This window comes from Balaenoptera borealis, assembly GCF_965194805.1.
Source record: "Balaenoptera borealis genome assembly, chromosome: 20".
In the NCBI taxonomy this organism is placed as follows: domain Eukaryota; kingdom Metazoa; phylum Chordata; class Mammalia; order Artiodactyla; family Balaenopteridae; genus Balaenoptera; species Balaenoptera borealis.
Window position 1 is genome coordinate 13,072,286 of NC_138879.1, and position 26,966 is coordinate 13,099,251.

The window sequence follows — 26,966 nt, forward strand, 5'->3', positions numbered from 1 at the left end:
CTTCCCGGACCAGGGATCAAACCTGTGTCACCTGCATTGGCAGGAGGATTCTTAACCACTGTGCCACCAGGGAAGTCCCCAGAGGTTTCTTAAATGCTGAAATTTAGTAGCCTCCTTCTTCACTAAGCACTCCCGGGGTTGCGGCAGGTTTTTGATTAGATTCCGGAGTGCTGAAAAACTTGATTCTCTCTGTTTTTGCCAGCTTACTGGTTGGTTTGGTGGAGGGACCAATTCGTGGCGCTCCCTACTTGGCTGTATTCTGCGACATCATCCAAAAACTAGCATCTGAATAGCATTCTAGTGTTAGTCTGGGTACTGTGAGAAGACACCAAGACAGGATGAACTGTGCAGTTATTAGGGAAATGCTGGTAAGGGTGGCAGAGCCACTGTCTGATCCCGAGAGCTGTGGGGCTGGGGTAGGGGTGGCAGTGTCCTGGTGGGCTGTGTGGTCTAAGGAAGGGCTTCTGGGGGGGTGGTCCTCAAGCCAAAGTCAGCCTCAGAGGCATTCCTGTCTTTCTGGAAGGGGCCGCAAGTTGTGGCTGTCGCACCGCCTCCCTGGTGGAGTGGCCGTGGGGCCTGGGGTCAGCCTGCGCCGGTGGGTGAGTCCTGGCTGTGGCCACAGCCTTCATTTGCAGAGTGCTGACCTCTCTTGTCTCCTGACCAGTCCCTCCCCATGGTCCTTTGTGCCTGGGTTCCCACTCTTCACTGCTCCTGACCCCTCCTGGCACTTTCCCATTCTCCTGATGATTGTGTGCTTTCCTGATTTTTAACCTTTGTGCAGTTTTGAGCTGTTTGGACATTCCAGCCTGTAAGAAAAGTGACAGCCATAATGAGACGTCTGTGGCTTAGTGTGTGGAGTAGGAGTTGTGTTTTTCTATATTAAAATGCTTTTCTCCTTGAGTGAAAGTGTGTGTGTGCTTCATTTCATACTCAGCCCTCTCCCGCCCTTGGGAGCGGAGTATTTTGGTCGAAGATTAAACCACGGGTAGGGGTAGATGGCTGTGGGCTGCTGGTGAGACTGTTGCAAAGGGGCTTGTTAGTACTTTTGTTTTCTTCAATGTGAATTCAAGGATCCGTTTAGAAGTTATTTTCAGCTTTATTGGGATATATAGTTCACCTAACATACAGTTTACCTATTTTAAGTATCTAAGTCAATGGCTTTAGTCTATTACACTGTTAATTTTTAAAAAACATTTTAGAATATATATGACATAGAAATCTGCCATATTAATGATTTTTTAGTGTACGATTCAGTGGCATTAGCTACATTTACGATGTTGTACAACCATTACTGTCACCATCTATTTCCAAAACTTTTCATGTTCCCAAACAGAAACTCTGTCCCCCTTAAACACTAATTCCCCCTTCCCCCTCCCCTCAGCCCCGACACCCATGAATCTATCTGCCTCTGTGAGTTTGCCTGCTCTGGGGAACCTCATATAAGTGGAGTCATGCAAGATTTGTCCTTTGTGCCTGACTTATTTCATTTAGAATTTCTTTTTTTTGAAACTTTTGTATTTATTTTTATTTATTTGTTTATTTACTTATTTGGTTGCACTGGGTCTTAGTTGCGGCAGGTGGGCTCCTTAGTTGCGGCTCGTGGGCTCCTTAGTTGTGGTGTGCGAACTCTTAGTTGCAGCATGCATGTGGGATCTAGTTCCCTGACCGGGGATTGAACCCGGGCCCCCTGCATTGGGAGCGCAGAGTCTTATCCACTGCGCCACCAGGGAAGTCCCTTACTCAGAATTTCAAGATTAAATTCATGTTATAGCTTGTGCCACGACCTCATTCCTTTTTATGGGTGAATAATATTCCTTTGTGTGGATGGACCACCTGTTAGTTATCTGTTCATCTGTCAGTGGACACTTGGGTTATTTCCATTCTTTCACTATTGTGAATAATGCTGCTAATGAACATTGGGTGCACGTATCTGTTTGAATCCCTGTTTTCACTTCTTTTAGGTGTATGCCTAGGAGTGGAATTGCTGGGTTACATGGTAATTCTGTATTTAACTTTTTGAGGGTTTATCGCTTTTTGTATGTAAAGGTTAGAAACTTCCAGCTCTGAAGTTGGGTTATATGTGAATGAAGAAACGTACTGTCATTGAAAAACCACCAAGACTGGTTTTTTTTCTTTTTTTTGTTACAAAGATCTAAGACCCCATGGTGCTTGTAAGGATAGATACAGAGAGCCTGCATGGTTTCTGCGGCTGTGTGTGCGCAGGTGACCTTTTGGAGGAACTGCATTGGGCGGGAGGAGTCCACAGGGCTGAAGGCACACATGGCTCCACCGTGAACATCTGGAGGCAGCGCTGGGCGCCCGGCCTGTGTGGTTGCAGGAGACCGGACAGTCGTTAACCGTCTCTGGTTCCTCTGCTTGTCACTTAAGATGGTGGCGGACAGTTCTGGGTGAGCTATACAACAGTGTCCTCAGAATCTTTGGGCCCCGGAAGGTTTATGTTCTTGTGTGTAAGGCACGAGGCGAGAGCTTGTCTCTAGGGCGTGAGGCTTTGGGCCCCAATCCTGGAGGCTTCTGAGGCCTGGCTCTGCTTCCCACAGGGTATGGACTTGTTGGAAGGCAGGGGTACCCTGTTTTTGGTCTTTGTCAAAGCATATCGGTATATAAAAAAAAGGAGAGCCCAGGCATGCCAGTGAAGACTGCACAGGCGTGCATCGGTTTCTGGTCGTGACAGCGCACGCACTGGGTTAGTGGTTGTGTGGCTGTCTGCAGGCACACCTCGGACGGGCGGCAGGGGCTCGTGGGCCATCCTGGATGGTTTAGGGGCAGTTTGTAACAGCGGCCTCCTATTTGCCTTAAAAGAATATGACAAGCTCTGCATCCCTCTTGTGAGTTGGTATCAGTGGTTTTGTATAGATTTAACTTGCTGCAAGGCAGGTTATTTGCCATCCTGAATAGTGTCATTTTAAAACAAAGCTTCTGCATCACTGTTTTAAATATGTCTGGTGGAATCCAGTCATCATGGTACCTTGGAATCCACCATCCTCCATCTGAAATGCAGGGATTTTATTCTTTGTCTCCTTGAACCTGTATTTCCATTTACTTTTCCTAGAGAATTTTTCCTTAATGTAACATGTTTCTGTGCTTGAGAATCTTTTGCTGATCTCCCTGTCAAGTATCTTCAGCAAGAGGATGTCTGTGAATGCAAACTTTAACTCTTACATTTTGTTCTGCCAAAAGGTAGTAAGTATTTAAGTTTTCTAGATTGAGTTTTTACAGGATTAGTTATTAGTACAAACTCGATCAAAACAACCGAAAATAACATTTTATTGGAATGCAACTATTAACAAGATGGGTTTTTAGTTCAGGCTATCTTTCGGTGAGTAGTGCTTATATCTAGAACAAGGCAAGGTTCCAGATCAACTTTTTATTTAAAAAATTCTAATTTTTAGCTCTGAGCACTGAGAGACCTTGTTGTACGTGCACGTCACTGGGAACGGCAGGTGTTAGCTTTAGCAGTGCTTTTTCTTTGAACGCTCATTGGATGGCTCTATTGGGACCACCTCTGTTTTGGTCAGAGTGTGAGTTGAAACTGCCCATCTTGTGGAGGGAGGGTTCACCCAGTCAGCTCAGCTCGGTGCCACTGTTTCCAGGCCCTTTCTTGACCCCCCGCCCCGCCCCCAGGCAGTGCATTGCTGAGAAACACCCTCTGAACAGTGGGGAAGGGCCCTTGTGAAGCCAGCCAGGCCCTGTACGCTTGGTCTCCAAAGGTGCCCCCGGATGCCTGCGCTCCCCCGGGCTGGATGACTACCGGTGGACAGCAGACACGTGCACACATGCACACGCCCTCACATGCACACACAGATGTACCCTCGTCCTCAGTTTTAATTGCTGCCTCAGCTCTTTTCTCTTTTTCATTGAGTTTATTTATTGTGGCAAAATATTGTATAACACAGAGTTTATGCTTGTCTTCTTTTTATGTATCCTTAAAGTTCACCTATGAGTTTATTGGAAAAGTAGCAACATATACATCATTTTAGGAAGTGGAAAACGAGTCTGAATGAGTTGTGAAGACAGAGCATGTTGAGAATAGCTTCCCCAGCAATGCATTCTCCCCAGTGGAAATAAATTACTTGTATAAATAGCCTCTTGCTGTCTGTGTATTATTCAGTCATAACAAATCACAGTGTTTTTACACACAGAACTTTAATGCTAGTACTGGAAATGTCTTTTCCTGACATTTTTCCCCAGTAATTGTTATTTACTTCAAAACACACAGTAGATTTAATAGAAAAACAGTTAAAAGTTTGTTCTAGTGCTGAGATATTTATAAGAAAAGTGTTTTAAAGAGATTTTCTCTAAGATGCTAACACCTAAAAGTTACCTTTTAGTTCTATGCATTTTTCATCAGGTCCTACAGTGTGAGTCATTCAAATATTTTACAACCAAAAGTAGAAGCGCCTTTTAGTGTTCATGCTTAGTATTTACAAAACTGAATTGAGTTGCAGGTTTAGTTTAATTTTTTTTTGAGAAGAAGAAAACTGCGTTGTAAAAATTTACCAGATGAAAAAGCAAGGGCCAGATGGAGGTTTGCTGCTGTCTCGCCTACACCGGAAGGCGTGCTTGTGGCCGCAGCCTGTGGCTGGCCAGAGGTGGCTCTAAGACACCCGCGCTCTTTTCCGGAGTGTGAACACCCTGGCTGTGTCGCTGGGCTTTGCCTTCTTGGTTCCCTGCTGGGCCTTCCCTGCCTCCCTGGGGCTCGTCCTCTTTTGCCCTTTGGGTCTGAGGTCGCACTGAGCCTCCTGGCTCTCAGGGGCTCTGGGGGTGGGTGCGTCTGGCTGGCAGGCAGGCTCCTGGGCAGCGGGCTCGACGTTCCCTGGGCTGTAGGCCGCCAGCTGGCAGAGGGCCACGGCCGCAGTCTGCTTCTGCTCGTCACTGTCAGCCGAGCGTGCGTCCTGGGCCTTCCCGGCGGGGCTGGGCACAGGGGCCTCCGCAGAGCTGGGGTCGGACCTGCCCCCGGAACTTGCTGTCTCCGACTGCGGAGCAGGAGTTGGGGTGGGGGCAGCCGCGGGTTCGGCCCCTCTCGGGCGGCTGCGGACGGAGGGCCTCGAGGTCAGGGCGTTGCAGGGGTCCTTCACCGAGAGGTTGAGGGGCGCGTCCTGTGGCTCCACAAATTCTCCATAGGCAGTGGTGTGTGTAGTGGCCGGCTCCGCTTCTGGTTTCGTGGAGAGGTTCAGAGGGGCTGCCCTGGAGCCGTCCTCTGGGCTGGAGGGTGCAGCTTCCAGGCTCCCCATCTGAGCCAGAGCGTCTTCGTTCATGGCCTCGAGGCTGGAAGAGACACAGAGAGGGAGTCACAGGGACCTTGCTGAGGGCCATTGCCCGTGGGGGGTTTGGGCAAGTACCAGCTCCTCTGATTAAGCACAACCAGAGACATTACTTCGGAGGTTTTGAAAATGGACTCTCTTACCTTTCTGGAGATGCAGCTCTGTTTTCTGGGGCTTGGGAATGTGGGCGCTCCGTGTTCTTCTTGACAGGCTTGAAGGCTGTGAGGCTCTGTTCTGGTGGATGGAGACTTCCTGGGGCGCCGGAGGCCGACATGTCCAAGAGGCTGTACAGCCCGGCACAGGGCTGGCTTGTCTGCGTGAAATTGGTGGGGCTCGGCCTTCCCGGGGAGCCTGTGGCCGCGCTGCCTGCACGTGGGCTCATTTTGGTCCCTTCCGTGTCCCTCTGCCCATCTTTGGAAAGGTCTTTAGCCTCGGGAGTCGGACTCTCTTTCTCAAACTCTGTGTGTTTTTTGTGGGAGTTGGAAGAGGTTAACTTGGATGGACTCCAGGCCGGGTAGGCCAGGGCAGCTTCTTCCAGTAGGTGTGAGCTTTGATCTTGTGAAATACCAGCAACGGGTGGGGGTCTGAGGCCGTAGGAGGAAAATGCAGACTCTGGTCTATAAAATCCATAAGGAATCGGCAGATTGGAGTGATACTGCTGGAAGAATCTGTAATGGTCGTACGTGGATGGAGCCGGGTTCAGGTGCTTAGGGATCGGCCCTGGGTGAGGCAGGAAATGTCTTTGGTCTTGGGCCCCGTAGACAGACAGCAGGGGGCTGTCACACTCGGGTGAGTTCCCTGCGAGTAGGTACGGTGAGTAGATGGTGGCCATTCCGTGCTCTGTGTAAAAGTGAGGTGGGTACTCTGCGATGGTGGGGTGCACGTACGGGGAAGTGGCACCAAACCCCTTTGTGGATGGGATTTTATGTGGAAACTCAGGTGTGAGGAAAGGTGAGCCAGCTTTCCACGGGTAGCCAGGGGCATGAAAGGCAGACTTGGTGTGGAAGGAGGCAGCTTTGGCAGGGGGCTGGGTCAGGGTCAGCACTTCAGGAGCCTCGGTGAGTTCCTGCCCTTTGAGTCTGTGCTCGCCGACTGGAATGAATGCTGAAGGCCGGGTAGCGCCTTCCAGCACAGGCTGGGTGCCCGCGGTGGCTTCTGGAGCTGGACTCAGGGGTGCTGCTTCCTTGTGGAGAGTGGGCTTCTGTCCGGGGCACCTGTGGGGCCCGCACGCATGCAGGTCCACATTTTCCTTGATGTCATCCTTCGCGAGGCCATGTTGGAGCTTGGCGTCCAGGTGTGAGAGCCCACTTGGGACGGTCTTGGAGGAGGTGGGCTTTGCCATGGGGTCGGACTGATTGGTTGGCTTAGGGTCTGAAGAGTTCGGTTTGGAACACTTGGGAATGCGATCTTGCTCGGACACTAAAGTGATGGAGTTTTTACAGAGACCGTATTTCATGTGATTAAAAAGATGTGACTTTTCGTTGCAAGTAAAGGGACACTGGAAACACTTGTACTTGAAGGGCTTTCCTGGGGGCCTGGGGATGTAATGCGGCTTTTTTGGTTTTCGCTCTTTGAGAAGGCTCATTTTCCCTCTGTGGTTAGGCGTCTGAGCCCTGCCGGCTCCTGCGTAGTTCAGCTTTGGTGATTTTTAAGGAAGCAGGTCAGTGCTTCTCCTTCGCTTTCCTTTCTGAGTGCTTTTACTTGAAGCCGGCTCCACGGGCTGTGGGTGTGACCAGGGAAGTCTCGCTCATTTGGGGACCGGGAGCTGCAATGGAGGAGCAGAGCCTTAGTGTTGGGACGATGGCTAACAGGCTAACGAAGAACCAGCCTGTGCTCCCCGGGGTCACGGAGGGGGTGAAGCAGAGGCCTCTGCAGGTGCAGAGGGCGTAAGTGCTCTTGCGCGGCAGGTACGGGACGGGCATCAGCCACCCCTCCTCACTACCCCGGGCGCCACCCCTACGGCGTTCTCTGTTTTCTCAAGTCTGGTCCCAGGCGAGTGTGGTTGCAGGAGTGTTTAGTGTCATTTCAGAGAAAACCTGTAATTCTTTGAGTTTGGGTAAACTTTAGCCTGTGATCTGAGGCCTCAGGTGCCAGGAAGTTTGTGGACCCACCAGGCTGAGTGACCATTGAGATCCCACCCCCATCCATGTGCCTGGAGTTTCTGGACTGAGTCCCATCACTGTGCTGGCCTGACTGCTCTAACGTGAACCTGAGGAGGTCTGGGCCCATGCGTGTGTGTGACATTCACATTTGTGCTCACTGAGAACAAGGCACGTGTGATTGTAACCTTCAGTCCATCTGCCCTGTTTAATCAGTGTTCTCTTCTATGAGGGAGTATTTAAAAGTGAAGAACATTTAAAAATGCCCACCCCCGCCCCACCCTGTTTCTAAATTCGCAAATGAAAAGTCAGCTTTCTGGGTCGGTAGCATTTGTGTTGGCCCAAATACAAACATAAGTGCTGTGTTTATGTTGATTTGAATGATATTAAGATGCTGTGAGTCAGTGAGTGAGCAGATGTCCTCGTGCACTGCTGCCTTCCACTTGCCCACCTCACAGATGGCGTGGAGTGAGTTCATGCGCTAGCCCATCCCTGCCTGTTCTGGCCTTAACCGAAGGCAGAAAAGCTTAGCAACCCTCCTGGTAAGAGGAAACCAGAGTGGGACTTCCCTGGTGGCGCAGTGGTTAAGATTCTGCGCTCCCAATGCAGGGGGTCTGGGTTCCATCCCTGGTCAGGGAACTAGATCCCACATGCATACTGCAACTAAGAATTTGCACGCCACAACTAAGGAGCCCGCCTGCCGCAACTAAGACCCGGCACAACCAAATAAATAAATAAATAATTTTTTTTAAAAAAAAGAGGAAACCAGAGTGAGCGGTGCCTAATTTTACAGATGGTTGGATCTTGGGAGGAACCCATCCCCAGCCTTTAACCTGTACGAAGGGGCTTCTGGATATCTTCCCCAGGGTCCTCCTGTCCTTGCCTATCCCCCAAGCTTAACCCCCCCCCCCTCCCGGGTTTCCTTCAGAGGCTGCTCTGCACACCCCTGGGCTCTCTCTCTGCCTCATAACCCGAAGCTGAGAACAAAGACGTGAGGTCTGGGAGGATCTCAGCAGGGCCGGGCGCGGCTGCGTGTCCAGGACCAGCCCATGGGGTGACTGTGTCTTAGAGAAAGCCTGTGGGTGGGGAGGGCTGGGGGAGTGGGTGTGAGGAATCAAGGCCTGCACTTTAATTTGCATAAAAAATGTAAAAAAGATTTAGCTTCTGGATATTTTTAAACACTTAAAAAAATAAAGTTAAAAGGAAATAACTTTTCAATTGCAGTTTTGCTTCAAGGAATAAGTAAATATGGACAGTTCTGAGTCTCGTGAAATTGCTTGTGTAAAGCATCGCCTTCTAGACATCAGGTTGGTTAAAACATTGAGCTGGAAAGCAGCCCTTTAAAAATAGAGAAATACACATGGGAAATCTAAGAGACTTGTTTTCACAAAATAAAACATAGCTACTCTCCTTGCCATCTCACGCATCAGATGAGGTAATGGGTAGCTTGTAGGAGGAGGGTATAAGGGGGGAGGGAGTGCGGTTTTAATTTCACTTGGATATCTTAAATTCTAAAAAAGCTATCTGATCTTATTCTCAGCAAACTGGTTCCTCTACTCATTTTTTCATATTTCTTAAAAACACAAGGAACCACTCTCCCCCCAAGAAGCTGCTTCTATTAACCTGTTTCATTGTCCCGTTCCCTCAAAGGCATGTTTCTTTACTAAGAGGTGCTTTGGGTGGCTTGCAGCCTTCTGTTGCGGGGAGAGTTTCTGCAGAGCAGGGGTGCTCAGGCACGTACTTCGGAGGAGAAATGAGATTTTTGGCTGCCCCCTAATTGGAGAGGGCGTCCCCAGGGCCTCTTTGGGGGTGCTCATTGGCAGGGTGTCGGGTGGACAGAAGCCAGGCTGGCGGCACCTGGTGCCTGGCTCTGCGGCTTTGCAGCTTGCTTGCCCTCCTCCTCTCCCACCGTGAGCAGTTGTGAGAGCTGCACGGCAATGTGAAAGCCCAGCACAGGTAAACACGTGGTCACAACTTTGCATCTTCCTAATTTCCCCTCTTAGTAAGGGAGAATACGAAATAATTCTGTATGAGTTCAGTTCATACCTTGTGGGGCAGGTATGCCCTGGGCTATAAAAGCACGATTTCCTGCCTCCCGTCAGGAAGCGATTCCAGCCAGCTCGGGGCCAGCCTGATAAGTCAGGGCGGCCTGTGCTGGCACGTCCCATTATGCTCCCTGGTTCTGAAGGCGTGAGAACCTCTGCAAGTCAGGTTCCCATGATTGTATAGGATATGTTATGGCAAAGATCTGAAAACTGATGATTTCATCACTAGCTGGAAGCATCGTGATCAAAATGATGACAGTTGCAAAAATGTTTATCAAGTGTGAGCCCAGAGTCCTGGTGGTACCAGGAGTGGACGCAGACACACATCTGCTGCACCCAGGACACGCAAGCCCAAACCAGCCGAAAACCCCCTTGGATTTAAGATAATGATGGTGTTAGCTTCAGAAGCAGTATTATTTAATATTGCTCATACTTTTAGGCAAAAGTAGAAATAAACCCACTTTGGTTAAGTTTTCTCAAAGGTTTATAGGAGGCAAGTTGTATGTAAGTTATCATAGCATTACCCCAAATAATAGTTTGGGAAATAATTGCTCTTATGTTAATATATACCTTTTTTCCGTCAAATGATGTTGTGCCCACAGGTTTGGTCTGAACTTCTTGTTCTGTGGTCAGTTAGCTTACAGGGACAGTAAAGAGGTTTTCAGGGGATGGTTTCCTTGGTACTGGTGTTCTGGGAGGTGAGAGTATTCTAGGGTATAATTGTTGCAAGGGAAGCCTGGATGGAGTCACAGGAGCAGTAGTTTTAGTAACTTTGAGTAAACTGACCTGTCAGGGTTACACAATTCGCGAGTTAAAACAAGGGAGCGCAGCTGCTTTGGATGCTGAAGGAGACAGGCTAGTTCACTCGGTTATAAAAATGCAATAATGTCAGAGAAGTAAGCGGGATAAGATTGAGGCTTCTGTAAGCTTCCAAGGGGGACAGCCTCTAGGAAGGTGATGTCAGTCTGTGAGTTCTGTCCTGCCCAGGTGAGGTTCACAAGGATGAGGAGCTAAAGCTGAGTGCCCGGGACTTTGTCGGTCTGGCCATCTGCAGAGATGGGGTTTGCCCGTCTCTGGTCAGTTTATATCTGCCAGGCCTGGTGCAGGCTGGCAGCGGAAAAAGGGTGTTGTTGTCTAAACAATATAATCCAGAATTTAACTGTTTGTAGTAAGTTCGGATTAGCAATCAGAGGTGAAGTTTTTTCTAAAGGTGATAAGATTCGTGTCTCACTGTCCTTGCCCTGGGAAGGCTGGTACAGTCTGGGGGGTTGCACAGGGAGAGGTTAAAAAAGCACAGCCCTGGGTTTGGCTTTCCTCGGAGAACTGCACTGTTAGCATGTTAGCTAAAAATGCAGATGTTAGCCTAGTCCTAGAAGGATGTGTGTGGGACAGTGTTTTTCACCCTTCTTTCACTTCCCGCTGGGTCAGCAGGAGGTGCTGGGAGCCCTGCATGTCAGGTCAGGGTCAGGGTGCTGTCCTCGAATGCAGGAGGGCGTCCCTGCCTGCCTGCCTGCCTTGCGAGCAGCTGTTGGCACGAGCCCTGCCCTCAGAGCTGTGCCCTCAGCAGAGTCGGGTCCCAATGCTGAGGGGAGAGGGTGGGGAGCAGCGCCACAGAGACACCATGGCGTCTGGCCTGAGCCTGCTCCATTTCAGAACACCCTCCTGTGACTCCTCATGCGCTGTCACCCCTGCCTGTGTCCCAGGAGCCTGTCACCCCTGCAGAGGCCCAGGAGCCGGCTCTGGCCTCCCCTCCCACAGGCTTGGGAGGCTGGACGGTGGTGCCCACACGGCGCTCTGAGCAGCCCGTGGTTTTGTGTCCACGGGGCTTTATCTACTTGTTTCTGAATCACTGAGGTGCCAGTGCATGTATCTCAATAGCCTCCTAAGTGTGGACTATGAATGTAGTTGCCAGCTGTTAGGGTGATGGTGAGTGGCTGGCATATTTAATAATTTTCTAAGGGGTTTGAACTCAGAAGTATAGGCAAGAGAAAGATTTTTTTTTGAACTTTGATAGGACACAATAGAGGTAATTATAGCTTAACTTTATAGGGCATTGCTGTGATGTGCCGGCTAGCTATGCATGTCATGTGCACTAACTTCTGCACTGGAATAATCTTCAGCCCTCCCCGGTGGTGTCCAGCTGCCTGGCAGGGAGCCTCACCAGGTAGCGCGTTCTGAAGGGCATGCTATAATTACGATACTGTGATGTGGCATTATTGCATAACTCAGGGACACGCCATTGTCACCTACCCACTGGGGTGTCGCAAGAACGAGATTTGTGAGTTTTACTCCAATTGAGCTTTTCCAGTGATTAACCACCACTCCCTCCCAGACTTTCGGTTCTTTAAAATGAAGGATAAACTTCAGGGCAACCATGACCTAGGGAAAAAGACAGTTTTCTGGCATATAGTTTGGAAGAATGGATCCAGGAAGACCACCAGGGGCTCTTTCTGGTTTCAGCCAGAGATCCTGGGATACAGACAGAGCGCTTAGCAGTGAATGCACAGCTTTAATGTTTGGGGCACCTCCCTAGGGCCAGAACCCCCAACCACCAGCCTGCCTCCTCACCTTAAAGCACCACGTTAAAGCATTGCAAGGACTTGGCTAATACAAAATACAGATCATGATAACAAACGTAGACAGGTTTTGATTGCATTAAGTCTGATGTTGGTTAAATTTGACCAATAATTTGGTCAATAATGGTTTTCATGCAGATTTATGAGAAACTTTATATAGAGTAAGAAAACACCTTTTGTATATACAGGGATCCTCTTTAGTTAAGGTGTTTTTTTTTTTTTTTTTTGGGTAAGCTTATGTCAAAACAGCACTTATTTTAAACCCTAATAAAAGGTTTTAAAATTTAAGAAATTATAAATTAAGATCAGCAATTATATATATGCATATACATGATCCTTTTATGTTTAAATTTGTAGTTTATTTTTAAGGTGAGGAACAGATAAGCAATAACATCAATTTGAGTTTTGGTTTAAAGTTTATGAATTTTGGGACTTCCCTGGTGGTCCAGTGGTTAAGACTTTGCCTTCCAATGCAGAGGGTACAGGTTTGATCCGTGGTCGGGGAGCTAAGATCCCACATGCCTCGCGGCCAAAAAACCAGAACATGAAACAGAAGCAATATTGTAAGAAATTCAATAAGGACTTTAAAAATGGTCCACATCAAAAAAAATAAAGTTTATGAATTTTACGGTAGAAATGAGAACTTCATATATCCACATAAACTTGTTTACACTCTTAGAATAAAGTGTAAGCCTTATTAAAAGTTTTGTAACAATGGTCTCCTTTCCAGCAGTGCACCTGCTGGGTCCTGAGTAATCCGCAGAGAAAAGAGCAGGGCAGAGAAACTCTGGGCAGGTGATTCACTGAGCAGATAGTTTAAGATACATCTGAGAGGAGTACTGAAAGAAAACTCGCATTTGAGAAGAAATAGTAGGTACTTACCAGAGGCGGGGAGGTGGAAGCCGTGGCTGTGGCTGCCTGGCCGGAGCAGGACCTGTTCTCACGCTCGCTCTCGCTGAAACTGGAGCCGGCTGTTCCAGTGGGAGGGATTTAATGTAGGAGTCGAGCCCTCGGGGCGTAGAGATGCACCTGATATTCCTCCCGCCCGCAGCTACGATTCATGTGTTTGCACCCACCCAGCCAGCTGGCCAGTGCCACCTCCGTGCCTCACGGCAGCTCCCTGCCCAGGTTTTGTGAGTGCCATGTTAGTGCCGCCTGGCTCTCCTTGGACGCGGGGGTTGCACGTGTTCGGGTTTAGGATAGAGACCTCCCAGGGGAGCTATAGCCCGTACAGGAGGCAGCAGCAGATGCTGATGTTTAGCCTGAAATGCATCTCCTCTGACAGATGCCGACAGCCCCTGTGTCCTCCCCGTGAGGGTCTGGCGGAGCCTTTGTCACCCTTCACCCCGGGGCCTGGGAGGCCTGCCCGGGTCCTCCTGGAAAGCAGGAGGGGGGCCGCCTCAGCCACCTCCGGGACCTGCCGGTGCACGCCCGGGACAAGCCCTGAGCGCTGCTGCCCCGCCGCGTGGCCGTGTGCTGCCGCGGGAACGGCCCGCATGCCCTCGCTCGGCCCTTTTCTTCTCTTTTCGAATAAGTAAGGCACTTAATTTGTGATCCAGGGCATCCCCCTCCCCTTCAGCTGCTTGCTATTGAGTCTGTGGCTGCCTCCCTGCTCTCGGAGGGGCTGCGTGTGGTGCGGGTGTGTGAGTAGGGAGAGGGGTGTGCGCTGCGTGGGCGCGGGTGCCAGGGTGGGCCTGCCAGGCCAGTTGCTGTTTTAGTTTTTTTTTCTTTTAAGGCTTAAGATTTTACTTGGCTTTTTACCTTCATATTGAATTGAAAAAAAAAGTTTTAATTACTTTTGTCCAAATTAGACATCCACATAATTTAGAGAGTGAAAAAATAGTTCTGAATCTTGTCAGAAAAAACAGCAGTTCCTGCTGCTCCCCTCGCCTCTTGCTGGTAACGAGCCACCCAAAGCAGATGGCTTAAAAAAACTACCATTTTATGATCTCGAGGTTTTGTGGGTCAAGAGTCTGGTTTGTGCTGGGCGAGCCTTGCGTCCTGTGGCGTTAGTGGGCACTCACCTGCCTTGTATCCTGGGGGAGCGACGGGGCCCTCCTCTTCCCTTTAGTTTCACTCCAGAGGCCTCTCCAGGATGGTGATCAGTCTTAACTCCGTGTGGGACTCAGAGCGCAAGGCAGAAACTTCCAGTCTTCCGAGAGGCTAGGCAGAGAACCGTCCCAGCACCGCGGTGTCACACTTGGCTCCCCAGGTTTGAGGGAGGGGATGGGCCCCACCTCTCAGTGGGAGGGTGTCAGCTGGCTGCTCCCCTCCCATCCTTCCTGCCAGGAGCCCCACTTGAACCTTTTCTTAGCTGGGGATTTTGGTATTTACCTCGTTGATTCCAAATAATATTACTCTATTGCCAGTTTTGTTCCCTCCACCCACCTCAGTGCTCCCAGTTTCGGGTGTTGTCTGTTGACTTGCCTTTATGGGAAATGGAATGTAGCTCTTTGGCCCCTCTACCTCCAAGCCTGCCTTCCCCGTCATCCGAGATTTCCTCTACTTCTTTCCTGAATCGGAAGCCAGGCTTCCTGGATCCCATGTTGTCCTCTCTCTTGGGTTGATCTTTTGTTTGGGTATGAGGCACAGCCCTTTTGTAGGCTCCTGGGAAAGAATGCAAGAGAGAGGAATCTTTGGAGACCCTGAATGATTGAAAGGGTCTTTCTTCTACCCTTCTTCCTAGTTGATAGTCTGGCTGGGTATAGAAGCCTAGGCCAGAAAGCATTTACTGTCAGTGTTTTGAAAGTGATCTAGCTTTCAGTGCTGCTGAAAAGTTTGATGTGATTCGGATCCCTGACTCTTTCCCCCCAGCATTTTAATGTGAAAAATTTCAAACATACAGATAAATTGTAAGAATTTGACAGTAAATGCTCAGACACCCAGCACTGGGTCTGCAGTGAACATTTTCCTCTGCCCTACCACTCATGGCTCTCCACGTTCCCTCCCCTTATCCACACATCGGTCCATCTCAAGTATTTGCTGCATTTCAGAGTCAGTGACAGACATCACTCACTTTACCCCTGAACACCTCAGGCTTGTTATTAACTGTTCACACTTCTTCTTTTAAAGGTAGAGTTCACATGTGATGAGGGCACAGATCCCAAGAGTACCATTCCCTGAATCTTGAGCATACCCCCTGCTGGGAAGTGGAGCATTACAGTCACCCCACTCGGAAGCAGCCGCTGGCTGGATTTTCTTCCTTCATAGATTAGTTTTACCTATTGTAGAAATTTTGTATAAATGGTGATTCCCTGATTCTCCACATGCCACTGCTTCTCTCCTGCAGGCCCTTTTCTCTGTCCTCAGTGTTCTCACTTTCCTTAGCTTTCTCTTCGACCCTTCTTTTAAGTATTTCTATTCTGCTATTATTATTTCTGGTTTCCAAGAGTTCGTGCTTGTTCTCTGAGCGTTCCTTTCTTAGTATCTTATTCTTAGGTAGTAGTTGCAGTAGCTTCTCTTATTTCTCTGAGGATTTTAATGATGGTTTTTTGGGCAGGTGGTGTGGTTCTCCCTGTAGTCTCCATTTCTTTCACAAAGGTTTTCTGTTTTCATTGTGACCCCTCCTTCACCTGCTTGCCATCGCCAGAAAGAGTTCACTCTCTTGCGGGGGTGGGCGGGGGGGTGGTTAGGCACTTACTGAGTGTTTACTAGGTATAAGGCCTTGTGCTAAATAAGCATTCTATCTGCGTTAATCCGTTTAATCACTGCCACAACTCTTCAAAATGGGAACTGTCAGGAGCCTGATTTGCAGAGTCAAGCAGCACAGAGAGGTTAAGTAACTTGGCCGAGGTCACCCAGCCTGAAGGACGACAGAGCAGAGTCCTAGAGGCGGTGGAAAGGTTGCACTGGGAGAGGGATGCTTGTGTCTGTGAGTTGGATCGGGGACTTGTGCTCTGTGGCTGCTGCCAAGACACTCGAGTCTTGGCTCTGTTCTTTCGTCCTCCTGTGACTTGGAGCAGTTATCTGACCTGGGCGTCAGCCTTCCCCTCTGTAGAAGGTACCTTGGAGGCCTCTACTCGTGGGTTTTCTTCGGAACCTGATGGGTTAATTACAACATCCCACCGAATTGCATTTGTATGCTGGGAATGGTATGCGTCACAGAACAAAACATCTTTGATGAAGGTAGCAGATTGCTTATACTTTTGACCTTACAAGTAAATACAAGTTAGTTTTAATTTTAATTGTTAGCACTCCTTTTGGGGTGCAGCATCCAGAGGAAAGGAAAAGGAAATGAAAACTTTACAGAAAATTCAAGGCATAATTTCAATTTCTCTAATTTTGGTTGTCGTTAGAGACAGTAAGTCCTAAGCAGCTGCCGAGAGGGCATTTGTTAAGTTCTTGAGATAAACACATGTTCTGAAAGGTTCTGTCCTCATGGCCCCGGGGAGGTCCCCTGAGAAGGGGAGTGGGGGATGGTTCCTGAGGCTGAGGGGCACCTAGCTGCCCAGACCGTCTCTCGGGGTCTCCCCTGAGACGTGAGCTCCACCTTCGTGGGTCACGTGAGATGTGGTGGGGCTCAGGCCAGCAGGCAGGATGCTGCTCCCCTGGGGGGACGTGGGTGGTTGGACTGCTTTAGGGCAGGGCACCTGTGTCTTTCATGGCAGCTTACACTCATGCACGTGCACACGAGTACACACACTTGCTCACTAGGCCTTTGTTCATTGGTTGGAGAACGAGTATGAGGGACGAGGACATACACTGTCCCCTGCTGCCCCCGCCCTGTGCTGACCACCCTGCCCCGCACCCCCTCCTGCTTCGTGCCTCAGGCCCGTGTGCTCATCAGGGTCCCTCGACTATAATTCGTTTCCAGTTGGGGCCCCACAGGGAGCAGCCTGTCCAGGGGGACTGGTCCTGAGGTGGCCCCACTTTGGGCCCCTCCTGCTTGGTTCCTCTCCCTGGGACTTGCGTTGTTTCCACGTCCTCCTTTCTGCCTGCGTCTTGGTGCCGAGCTCTGCTGCTGGCCTTTGGCCTCTGTGTCTTGGTCAAGGCAGGATCTTTCTGAAGGTGGAGGGGAGGCCCTGCCCCGGAGGGTCCTGCCGCTTTCCTGGGCTCTCTTCTGGCCCTGCAGCCTGTCTGCTCGTAGGCTCCTGGCCCCACCCTCGTGCTGCTCAGAGGTGCCGGCCGGGGGTTGGGGGGCAGGTTGCTGCCGTTTGCACACGTGCTCTGGGGCTGTTGTCCTGATATAGCCCACGTGTGCTGGGAGGCTGCCCCCACGGGCCCCGCAGGAGACTGGCGCCTGGGACCTCGCTCGAGCTGAGTTTGGTCTGTGCCGGGGCTGGGCTTGAGCCCACCAGGCCCTCAGGGTCCTCCCCTGTTGCACATGTGAGAGCTGGGCCCATGAGACCAAGTGTGGGGAGCATGGGGCACACGCCAGCTGAGCCGGGAGCTGGAACCATGGTCGTCTTTCTCAGGTGATGTACTTGGTTTCTCATTTTAAAAAAAACCCTGAGGGTATCAGTCGATTTTTGCTTATCAAACAGTTGAAAAATAGAAATGAAAGTAGAGTTTATTTAGCCGTCTGGTGAGGCAGGCCAAGGGGTGTGAGAGTGTTCGGGGAAAGTTTTATTGTTGGACGTTTACCTTCCTTTGATGATGAGGCAGAGGAATTCATTTGTAACTTGAAGTCTGAGATGTGTAATGCATTACTTAAATTTTAATTTGCTTATTATTCTAGTAATGCCACTATTTGAATATTTATGGAACTGGAGCTACTTTATGTTTCGGAGGGGAGCACACCGGCCCCTTTCCCGCCAGGCTGTCCTGTGTCTGGTGCTCAGGGATGGTGGCAGCGGAGCTGCCGGTTTCGGTGTGTGTGGCCTGTGGGCAGCTTTAGTGCCTGCAGCTCCCGCGACTCCTCCCCGATGACGCCTTGCCCCAGGGAGGTGTGGAACCTAGCAGAGCTGAGCTGGACCCGGGGCTCCTCCTGGCTCGGGAAGCCCGCGTGGGGGCCAGGGCGGGGGAGGGGTTCTGCTTTGGACAGGGTCTTGGAGCCCAGTGTGATCTGGGCTGTGGCTTCTGTGTCTGAAGTGAAACTTGAAACCGTGAGCTCTGGCTTGTTTTGTCTTTGGCTGGGAGACTGATTCAGGTTTGTGACCTTGGGCCAAGATTCGAGGGTTCCCACAGCTTTCCTCACCTCTTCCCCTCTGTCTGCCTGACAGTATCATGCCTGTGTTTCAGGGTCCTCACTGGTCCCTCCTTGGGCTGGTTACGGTTTTCCAGGGGCAGGTCATGTGGCACTTTACCTCCTTTTGTTGAATTTGTATGTATGTATGTATTTATTTATTCATTAAATTAAAAACATTTGTTTTTTGGCCATGCCACGTGGCTTGTGGGATCTTAGTTTCCTGACCAGGGATTGAACACGTGCTCTCTGCTTGTAGAAGTGCGGAGTCCTAACCACTGACCGCCATGGAATTCCCTGAATTTGTATTTAAAAGGTGCTTTTTACCTGTCGTCTCGGGATATGTTTACAACCACGTGTAGAAGTTACTTGGTTAAAGTAAACAAGAACAAGGAGAAAAATTAGCACACAGACTTTTTTTTTTTGTCTCATGCTACAAATAACATCAGTGAAAACATAGCAATAAAAGAGCCGTGAACAGACTAAAGACAGTGAGGGCAGGCCCCCTTTCGTTCCCTTGTTCTGCTTGACTCCGGGTGCCGGCCCTCATGTGTGTGGTGTTGCAATGCTCTGCTGGCTGGGCTCGCTTCCCGAGCTTGGCCTCCAAGGTCACCGTCGAAATCCATCCACGGCATGAATCTTTTTCCCTTTTGTTTCCAGACATTGTTTCAGTTCTTTTTCAGATCTTCCTCTTTTCTTCACTATGGTTTCCATTCCTCTTTTTATGTGTTTAATATTCTAGGCCTGTATTTCCGATAGTGTCTTTTAGGTTCTGTTTTTTGTCCAAAGTGCTTGGGCTTCTGATCCTTTTGTGGTGTCTGCAGACTCTCCCTCATGTGTGTGCTTTTCTTGTGTAATTTTACAACGCCTGCCTTTTACTCCACCTGTTTTGTGGCAGCTGGTTACCATGCTTGTCCAGGACCCAGGGGACAGGCTGGAGCAGGCTTCCTGTGAGTCCCTCAGCAGGGGCTCATCCCCCTCAAGGTGGTGTGCACGGCCCAGGGGCTTTGACTCCTCGTGAAACTTGAGGCTGTGAGAAGCAGAAATCAGTAGGGTTGCAGGGATAAATGGACGAATCTGGTGTCCTCCTGAGAGCTCAGAACACCTCTCTTGATTGCTGACAGTTCATTTCTGAAATAGAATAGTGGGATGAAATAGAATAGCAGGGAGCCTTGTATCTAAGACTTAGACAACAGAAAAACAGGCCTGATTCAGTGGGTTTGTGTAGGGCTCTGCAGCTGTGGTTGAGGGGATGCAATCTTAAGACACAGAGGAACATTTACAAATGCTGCACGTTTACTAGTAAGGCCATAAAACAAGTCTCAAGAAATTTCAGAGAACCACTGGTGTACAGACTACATTTTTTTAAAAAAATTAATTAATTAATTAATTAATTAATTTTTGGCTGTGTTGGGTCTTCGTTTCTGTGCGAGGGCTTTCTCCAGTTGTGGCAAGCGGGGGCCACTCTTCATCGCGATGCGCGGGCCTCTCACTATCGCGACCTCTCTTGTTGAGGAGCACAGGCTCCAGAAGTGCAGGCTCAGTAGTTGTGGCTCACAGGCCTAGTTGCTCCGCGGCATGTGGGATCTTCCCAGACCAGGGCTCGAACCCGTGTCCCCTGCATTGGCAGGCAGATTCTCAACCACTGCGCCACCAGGGAAGCCCCAGACTACATTTTTTTGACCACAAAGCAATGAAATTAAAAGTCAGATACAGAAGGATAAAGGTATGACATGAATTTAGTTTGAAAATATATGGATTTCTAAATAACACATGAATCAAAGAAGAAATCCCAATAGAAATTTTATAATAAAAATTTAAAGATAGAAATGAACAGTAACAAAATTATTATGTATCAGAACTCTCAAGATACAGCTAGTAGTGTACTTACAGGGAAATTTAAAACCTTAAGCAGGAGTTGTGAAACTATGGCCTGCGGGCCCAAGCTGGCCTTGGCCTGTTTTTGTACGGCCTTGGAGCCAAGAATGGTTTCTCCTTTTTTCAACATTGTTTTCAAAAAAAGAAAAGGGAAGCAGCCAGTGGTCTGCAAAGCCTGACTTCTTGGGCTCTGGCCCTTTGTAGAAACTGCTGCTGACCCTTCCTCCCCCGCTGCCCCAGAATATTGTAAGAGAAGAAAGACTCAAACTGCCAGGGAAGGAGCGAGGGGAGGGGTGGGGAGACAGTGAGGGGAGCATGAGAAATGAGTGAGGGAGAAGACACAGGTCTACAAGGATCAACAGCCAAAAGGCCTACCAAAGAGAGAGACTGAGAGACTTCCGGCTTATTGACAGAGCAGGACGGGAAGCGTATAAATAATAGTAAGACACCCGGATGGGGGCTGTGAGACAGGTCCTGTGAAGAATAAAAGCCACATGTCCAGAATATCTTTTGCTGATAACTTTGATAGCTCAGACAAAATAGACAGTCCTAGAGAAATATAACTTACCAAAATTGACCCCTATAGAGATAGAAAGGTAACTTACCTGTGCTTTGGTATCCTTATTGATGAATTGGGATAATAACTACCTATCTATGAGGTTTTAAAAATAGGTCTGTTGAGATATAATTTATATTCTGTATGGTTCACCCATTTAAAGCGTACAAATCAATGGCTTTTATTTTATTCACAGAGTTGTGCAACCATCACCACAATCAATTTTAGAACATTTCATTGCCCCAAAAGGAACCCCATGCCCCTTAGCTGTCACCTGAAACCTCCATCCTCCTCAGTGCTGCACAACCACTAATCTACCTTCTATCACTATGGATTTGCCTATTCTAGTTGTTTCTGATAAATAGAATCATATAGCATGTGGTCCTTTGTGACTGGCTTCTCTCACTTGGCATGATGTTTTCAAGGTTCATCCATGTTGTAAGCGCGTGTCAGTATTTCATTTTTTTGCTGAAGAATACTCCACAGTATGGTTTGCTAGGGCTGCCATAACAAAGTACCCAGACTGGGTGGCTTAAACAACAGAAATTTATCCTCACAGTTTTGGAGGCTGGATGTCCTGAGATCAAGGTGCTGGCAGGATTGTTTCTTTCAAGGCCTTTCTCCTTGGCTTGCAGATGGCCACCTTCCTGCTGTGTCTTCGCATGGTCCGCCCTTTGGTCTGTGTCTGTGTCCTGAGCGCCTCTTCTTATAAGGACAGCAGCCCTGTTGGATTTGGGCTCACCCGGGTAGTCTTATTTTACCTTAATTACCTCTTTAAAAGCCCCATCTCCAGATACAGTCCCATTATGAGGTATTAGGACTTGGGACTAAAACATGTGAATTTGGGGTACACAATTCAGCTCATAAGGACGGACCACATTTTGTTTATCCATGTGTCAACTAATGGAGATTTGGCCGCTGTGAGTACGCTGCTGCTTTACGTCCGGCTGGCAGGGCATGGGTTCCAGTTTCCCCACACCCTTACCAGCACCTGTCATTTTCCATTTTTTAAAAAATTATAACCAACCTAGTGGGTATCTGATTATGGCTTTGATTTGCATTTCCATAAGGACTAATAATGTTGAGCATCTTTTCATGTACTTGTTGGCCATTTGTGTATCTCTGGAGAAATGTCTATTCAAGTTCTTTGCCCATTTTTAAATTGGGTTGTTTGTCTTTTTGTTGTTGAGCTGTATGAGCTCTTTGTATATTCTGGATTCTAGACCCTTATCAGGTAGACAATTTGCAAATATTTTCACCAATTCTGTGGCTGTGTATTTTTCTTGATCCTATATGTGTATTGTGTCATTTTTGATGTAAAAATTTCAATTTTTTTTTTTTTTTTTTTTTTTTGCCGCACTGCAAGGTTTGCAGGATCTTAGCTCCCCGACCAGGGATTAAAACCCTGCCCTTGGCAGTGAAAGTGCGGAAGTTCAACTACTGGACATCCAGGGAATTCCCTCACCATTGTTTTTTTTTTGGCTGCACCACAAGGCATGTGGGATCTTAGTTCCCCGATCAGGGATCAAACCTGCGCCCGCTACATTGGAAGCATGGCGTCTTAACCACTGGACTGCCAACGAAGTCCCCCATACCGTTGTTTTAATTCTTTCATTTGAGTTCTTTTTATGTGTGCAGTTTTGGGGTGTGAATGTGTATTTGTATATGTACATATACACACATGAACGTGTATGGGTTTTTAAAGGGTATCTTTAATTTTTTTGTTTTTAAATATTTGGTACTTCTTTAATTAGAATTGAGATTGTTTATGAAAGAATTTATAGTTTGATGAAAGAAGTATTTTGCATTTCTAAGTGGTATGTGTTTAGAATTTATACTTAACACATGTATAGAAGCCACGCAAATTACAAAACATCTTGTATAATGTGGCTTTATCTATGTTATATTTAAGAGTTGAAATTCATAGTTTGGGTCAAAACTAAGATTGTGACATTTATGAATATAAAGTGATTTGGTTGTGTATGTGTTATATACAGTGTGCTCAGAAAGTAATGTCTGTCTACATAGTTCATTATTTTAGACATGTTGATAATATTTATGCTATTATGCTGCCTGGTGCACAGTGGCTCTCGCTCCTAAAGGAACCCCATGGGCGCTTCCCTGCCCGGCCCCCACCGTGAAAGCCGTGGGGCTGCTGCTCTGCCTTCCACGCCGGTGGGGCCCTGGTCCCAGGCTTCAGGATGTGAGCCTGCAGGAGCGCCCTGGGGAGTAGCCCAGCGGTCACTCCAGGAGAAGACGTACCGACCTGATTTCTTGCGTGGCAGGCCAGGCCCTGCTGCAGGGTTCTCTGCTTGCCCTGTGCTTGGGTGCTGTGGGAGTCGAAGTGTAGCCCTGAGGTGGGTCCAGATCTTTGCGGGGGTGCAGCGGGCAGCAGGGAGGCGCTTGGGGGCTGAAGAAGTGAGGACGGAGCTCTGCCTGGGCTCTGTCATCAGGAGGGGCCCGTGGTGGGGGGGACCTGCCATTTTCTGGACAAAGGGAGGATGAGGCCACACTCTGCCCCTACCTGGTGGGACCTCTCCCTGCCGTGCAGGCATAGCCATGCCTGCGGGTCTGCATCACCCTGGGAGGTCAATGTGGGAGGTCACTGGGGCAGGTCCGGCAGCGTGGCTGTGAAAGATCCTCGGCCTGTGGTTAGAAGTCTGCCATCCACACTCCCCTGTCCCAGCTGTCCAGGGCGGTGACCCGGGTGGTGAGATTAGAGAAGAAAACTCTTCAGAGAACTTGGCCCCAGCCAGGCGCGGGCGTGTCATCAATCAAACGCGAGTGGCCTGTTGTCTAACATTCACCCTCCTTCCTCGTCCTGGCCGTCTGACCTTGGGCCGCACGTCTGGTCCAGTGACCCTCAGCTCGGTGAGGTGGGTTCTCCTGCAACATGGTTCTCCAGGCCTGCCAGTCCTGACATTTGTGCCATGGACACTCTTGGGGCCAGTGGAGGTCTGGGCACTGCGGCCAGGAATCCAAGGCTGTGAGTCAGTGGCAGAACTGGTCCCTGACTTCCTGGTTAAGCCTTTAATTCTCCGGAGCGCTTGTTTTTGCTTCTTTCAAGTTGTTGTACTTGGGCCACTCTGTCATCAGCTGTGGGCGTTTCCTGCGCCAGCGGCACAGCCGAGCTCCCCTCCCCCGTCCCGCCCCCTCCCGTGGCCTTGGGCAAAGAGACTGGTCGGACAGGCACTGGTCCCCTGGTGCTGTGTCCTAGGCGGAGGGCAGAGGGAAAGAGCCTTTGTTATCTCTCCCTGAGGAGGGTCGTTCAGAGATCACAAGAGTTTAATTTGACAAGAACCATTACCTAGGTGGCTTGACAAGAAAGTTCTGACGGAGAACGTAGACTAAGGCTGGGCAGGCCCCTTGGGGAGCCAGCACCCAGTGTGACAACTGAGAGCCAGTAGATGCTCCGGCTTTGCCGGGACTGAGAAAGTGGGAAACATTTGTGTCAGCCGAGGGCGGGGCCTCCTCCTGGGGGTTCAGGCTGCCCCCATGAGAGTTCACATCTCACCTCAGCTCTGGGGTGGTGGGAGAGCTTTGTCCCCTCGTCCTGGCCCCTGGGACACAAGGTGGGCACCTGGACCAGGTATGGGCGACATCAGTGGGATGGGTTCGTGCCTGTGTTTTCCCAGTGACAGCTTCCCCTGGGCTCACTTGGCGTCCTCTAGTTCGAATGTAATAAACCACAGCCGGGTGAGGAGAGAGCCCCTGTTCGATGGCGTCGCTCCAGGCGCTGTGGTGCTGCTCGTCACCGCTGCTGACGAGGTGACAGCTGCTCATGCATAGCCCTGACTCAGCGGGAGGTGTGTGCTGTGGCCGCAGGCTCTGCAGGGCGGGTGGCCCCGGGTTGGGTCCAGCGGGGATGAGGCGCGGGGCCGCCCGCTCCCTCCTCCTGGGAGGCTCTTCCTCCTCGCAGATCGGGGGAGGCCTGTTGGGGACTTAGAAGGAGTAGAATGTTTTGATCTTAGAGAAACTGAAAATTTGGGTTTTCAGGGTTGAAAAAATTAAAAGGGAGTCTGTCAGTAGAAGGTTGTATTTTTCTGAGGATTATTTCTAAGCAGTTTTATTTGACTTTTAGCGCAGTGGGGTGATGTTCAGCTTAGGAACTGTTTTCCAGCCGAGAGCTAGATTAAGGCAGTTGGTTCCCACCGTGGCCAAGGAATCAGTTACCTGCGGAGGTTTCTAAACATCCAGGAGGCCACCTGGATGGAGGCCTGGGCGCCCTCCTTAGTAGATCTTCTCAGCAGGCAGCCTCGCCTTGTGCTGCGTCTCTTCTGCTCCTTCTCAGCGTGGCTGGGACGTGGGGGCAGGTCACCCGGATGGAAAGTAGCTGCTTGCTTTCACATGCTCCCTCTTTGGGAGGCTTGTTAATGTGGTTGGAGATGTGAGGATTGGACCTTAGTCTCTTCTGTGACTTCCCAGTAGCCCAGGGGCTGGTGGTGAGAGAACCAGACCGCGGTCCCGCCTGTCCCTGTCCTTGTATCGTCCACACAGTGTCCAGGCACTCACCTTACTCCCAGACCAAATGCGTGGTCACACTTACTTTAGGCTAGGTGACAGGTGGGTGAGGGAGGGAGGAAAGAGGTTTTCCTCCAAAAGCTTTAGACTCTGTTGTTCGTATACATAAAATTTGGAGAAGCTGAAAGATTGCTGATGGTAAGTATATTTCAAAGGCGGTAGAGAGGTATCTATTATCCTTCAGTTATAAAGAAGATTATGCTTGTGTGAAACATTAGGGAAATGTTTCCAGGAGGGATGGCTTAAGCAGTTTAAAAAATTGCAAGGGATGTGTGTCATTGGAGAAAGAAGGAGAGACACTCTGATTCACTCAGAACATTTTTACCTGCTGTGTGCAAGGCAACGTGCTAGATGGTGTGGCTGGGAGGCCGCTCTGGGGGCTGTGCTCCGACTCCTCTCCACATGCTGGCGCTCTGATGCCTGCCTGGACCACCTTGACGGGAGTCGGGGCGTGGTTCGGGGTGGGGGACCCGCACTCAAGGGGAGGTGTGGTCCTCAAGCCTTTCAAATGCCGGTTCACATTCAGGGGCAGGTCAGTGAGCTAACATAGCACCATCAGGATTAAACAGAGAAATGTCTCTGTCATGTACACATCACAGTTCTCAATGCTGGAAATGGTCCATGAGTCTGTTCTTAGGAGCATCTTAAATGAAGTGAATGCTGCACGGTGTCCTTCCTCTTCCCGTGGAGTCTTCTTCGTGGGCTCATTTCTTGGAGAGAAAGACGAGGAACCTTCCATGTGCCTTTTAACTTCACTTGCTCTTCCAGGTCTCTGTGAAGGGGTCCAGCATCTTGATTTCATGGAAAGTGCAGTTTGTCCTCAGAATATAAAACCTGCTATGTCCTCTGCCGACGTCTACCCGGGACATTGTCCTCACTGCTGTTGTCCTCCCGTCTTTGCTCACCTTCTGCGGTGGGTACACTTCCTGCCCTTCTTCAGTAGTTCTTTGAGCCTCTGACTGAGCTGATGGGGCAGATGGCCCTGTGAGTGCTCCCTGACGGAGGTCCAGCTATTGGTTCCTGTTCCGGCCTGCTTGGAACCAGCTGGCCCCGGGAGGGTGGCTGTGGGGAAGGCCTGTCAGTTTGTCCTGTTGTTTGTTTATTACTCAGTTGGGTGGTGGTGGCAGAGGGTGCAGGCTGTCCTGTTTCTGGGCCTGGGGGTAGGGAATTCGGGGACCCCATGATTTCCGTTTCCTCCTTGGAGGCCTCTCGTCCCTCCTGAAGGCTCAGTTGCTCAGTCTCTCATATTTGCCTCATGTTCAGTGTCATCTTCATAGCATGTGGAGGTCGTTTCATTTGACGGGACCGGAAGCTCATTTCCCCTGCGCCAGAGAACTAGTACTGTAGAGGTCATCTCCTTACTCACAGCCTGCCTCACCACGGTCAGAAGTGCCAGCCAGCACTGAGTTGTCTCATGGTGTACAGACCCATCATGCCACTCCTTGGGATGACCACACGTCAGCCGTCCAGGGGGCGAGGCATGGTGGGGACGTGGGCACAGACCTGGACCAGGAGGAGGTCAACTGCCAGGCCACACTGGTTGGCTGGAAAGTCAGCCCCTGACCTCAGCCATGACGAGTTAAAGATCTTAACCCCCTGAAGTCTGTCCTGGGGTGGGGCCTCCGCGGCAGCACACTGGGGGGACCGGGCTCTGGAGGGAGCCACCGCTGTCCGCTTGGACGGTTATTGTACCCAAGAGAGGAGGTGCTTTTGCTTATGTTCTATCTTAACATGTTGGTGTATTTTAATTGACTTTTTTTAAAAAAAGATGTGAGATTGTCTCTTAAAATAGGAAAGATACTTGTTCTGGTTATTTTACAGTACAGTCCAAAAAGTGACATTTAAAAATTAATTATTTAAAGAAAAGCACTCTGCTGACTGAGAT

The 26,966-nt window shown here is 49.6% G+C and overlaps 2 protein-coding genes across 2 annotated transcripts in view; one reads left to right on the top strand and one right to left on the bottom strand.

Moving 5' to 3' along the window:
• Nucleotides 1-26,966, top strand: part of TBCD (tubulin folding cofactor D) — a 174,335-nt gene that overhangs the window by 61,744 nt on the left and 85,625 nt on the right. The window lies entirely within an intron of this gene.
• On the bottom strand, nucleotides 3,862-13,036 carry ZNF750 (zinc finger protein 750). Its single transcript, XM_082374201.1, has 3 exons — nucleotides 12,885-13,036; nucleotides 5,426-7,047; nucleotides 3,862-5,286 (listed from the first exon to the last, which is right to left on the bottom strand). Exons 2-3 carry the CDS (start codon nucleotides 6,865-6,867, stop codon nucleotides 4,617-4,619), a joined length of 2,112 nt encoding a protein of 703 aa, XP_082230327.1. The 5' UTR covers nucleotides 6,868-7,047; nucleotides 12,885-13,036; the 3' UTR covers nucleotides 3,862-4,616.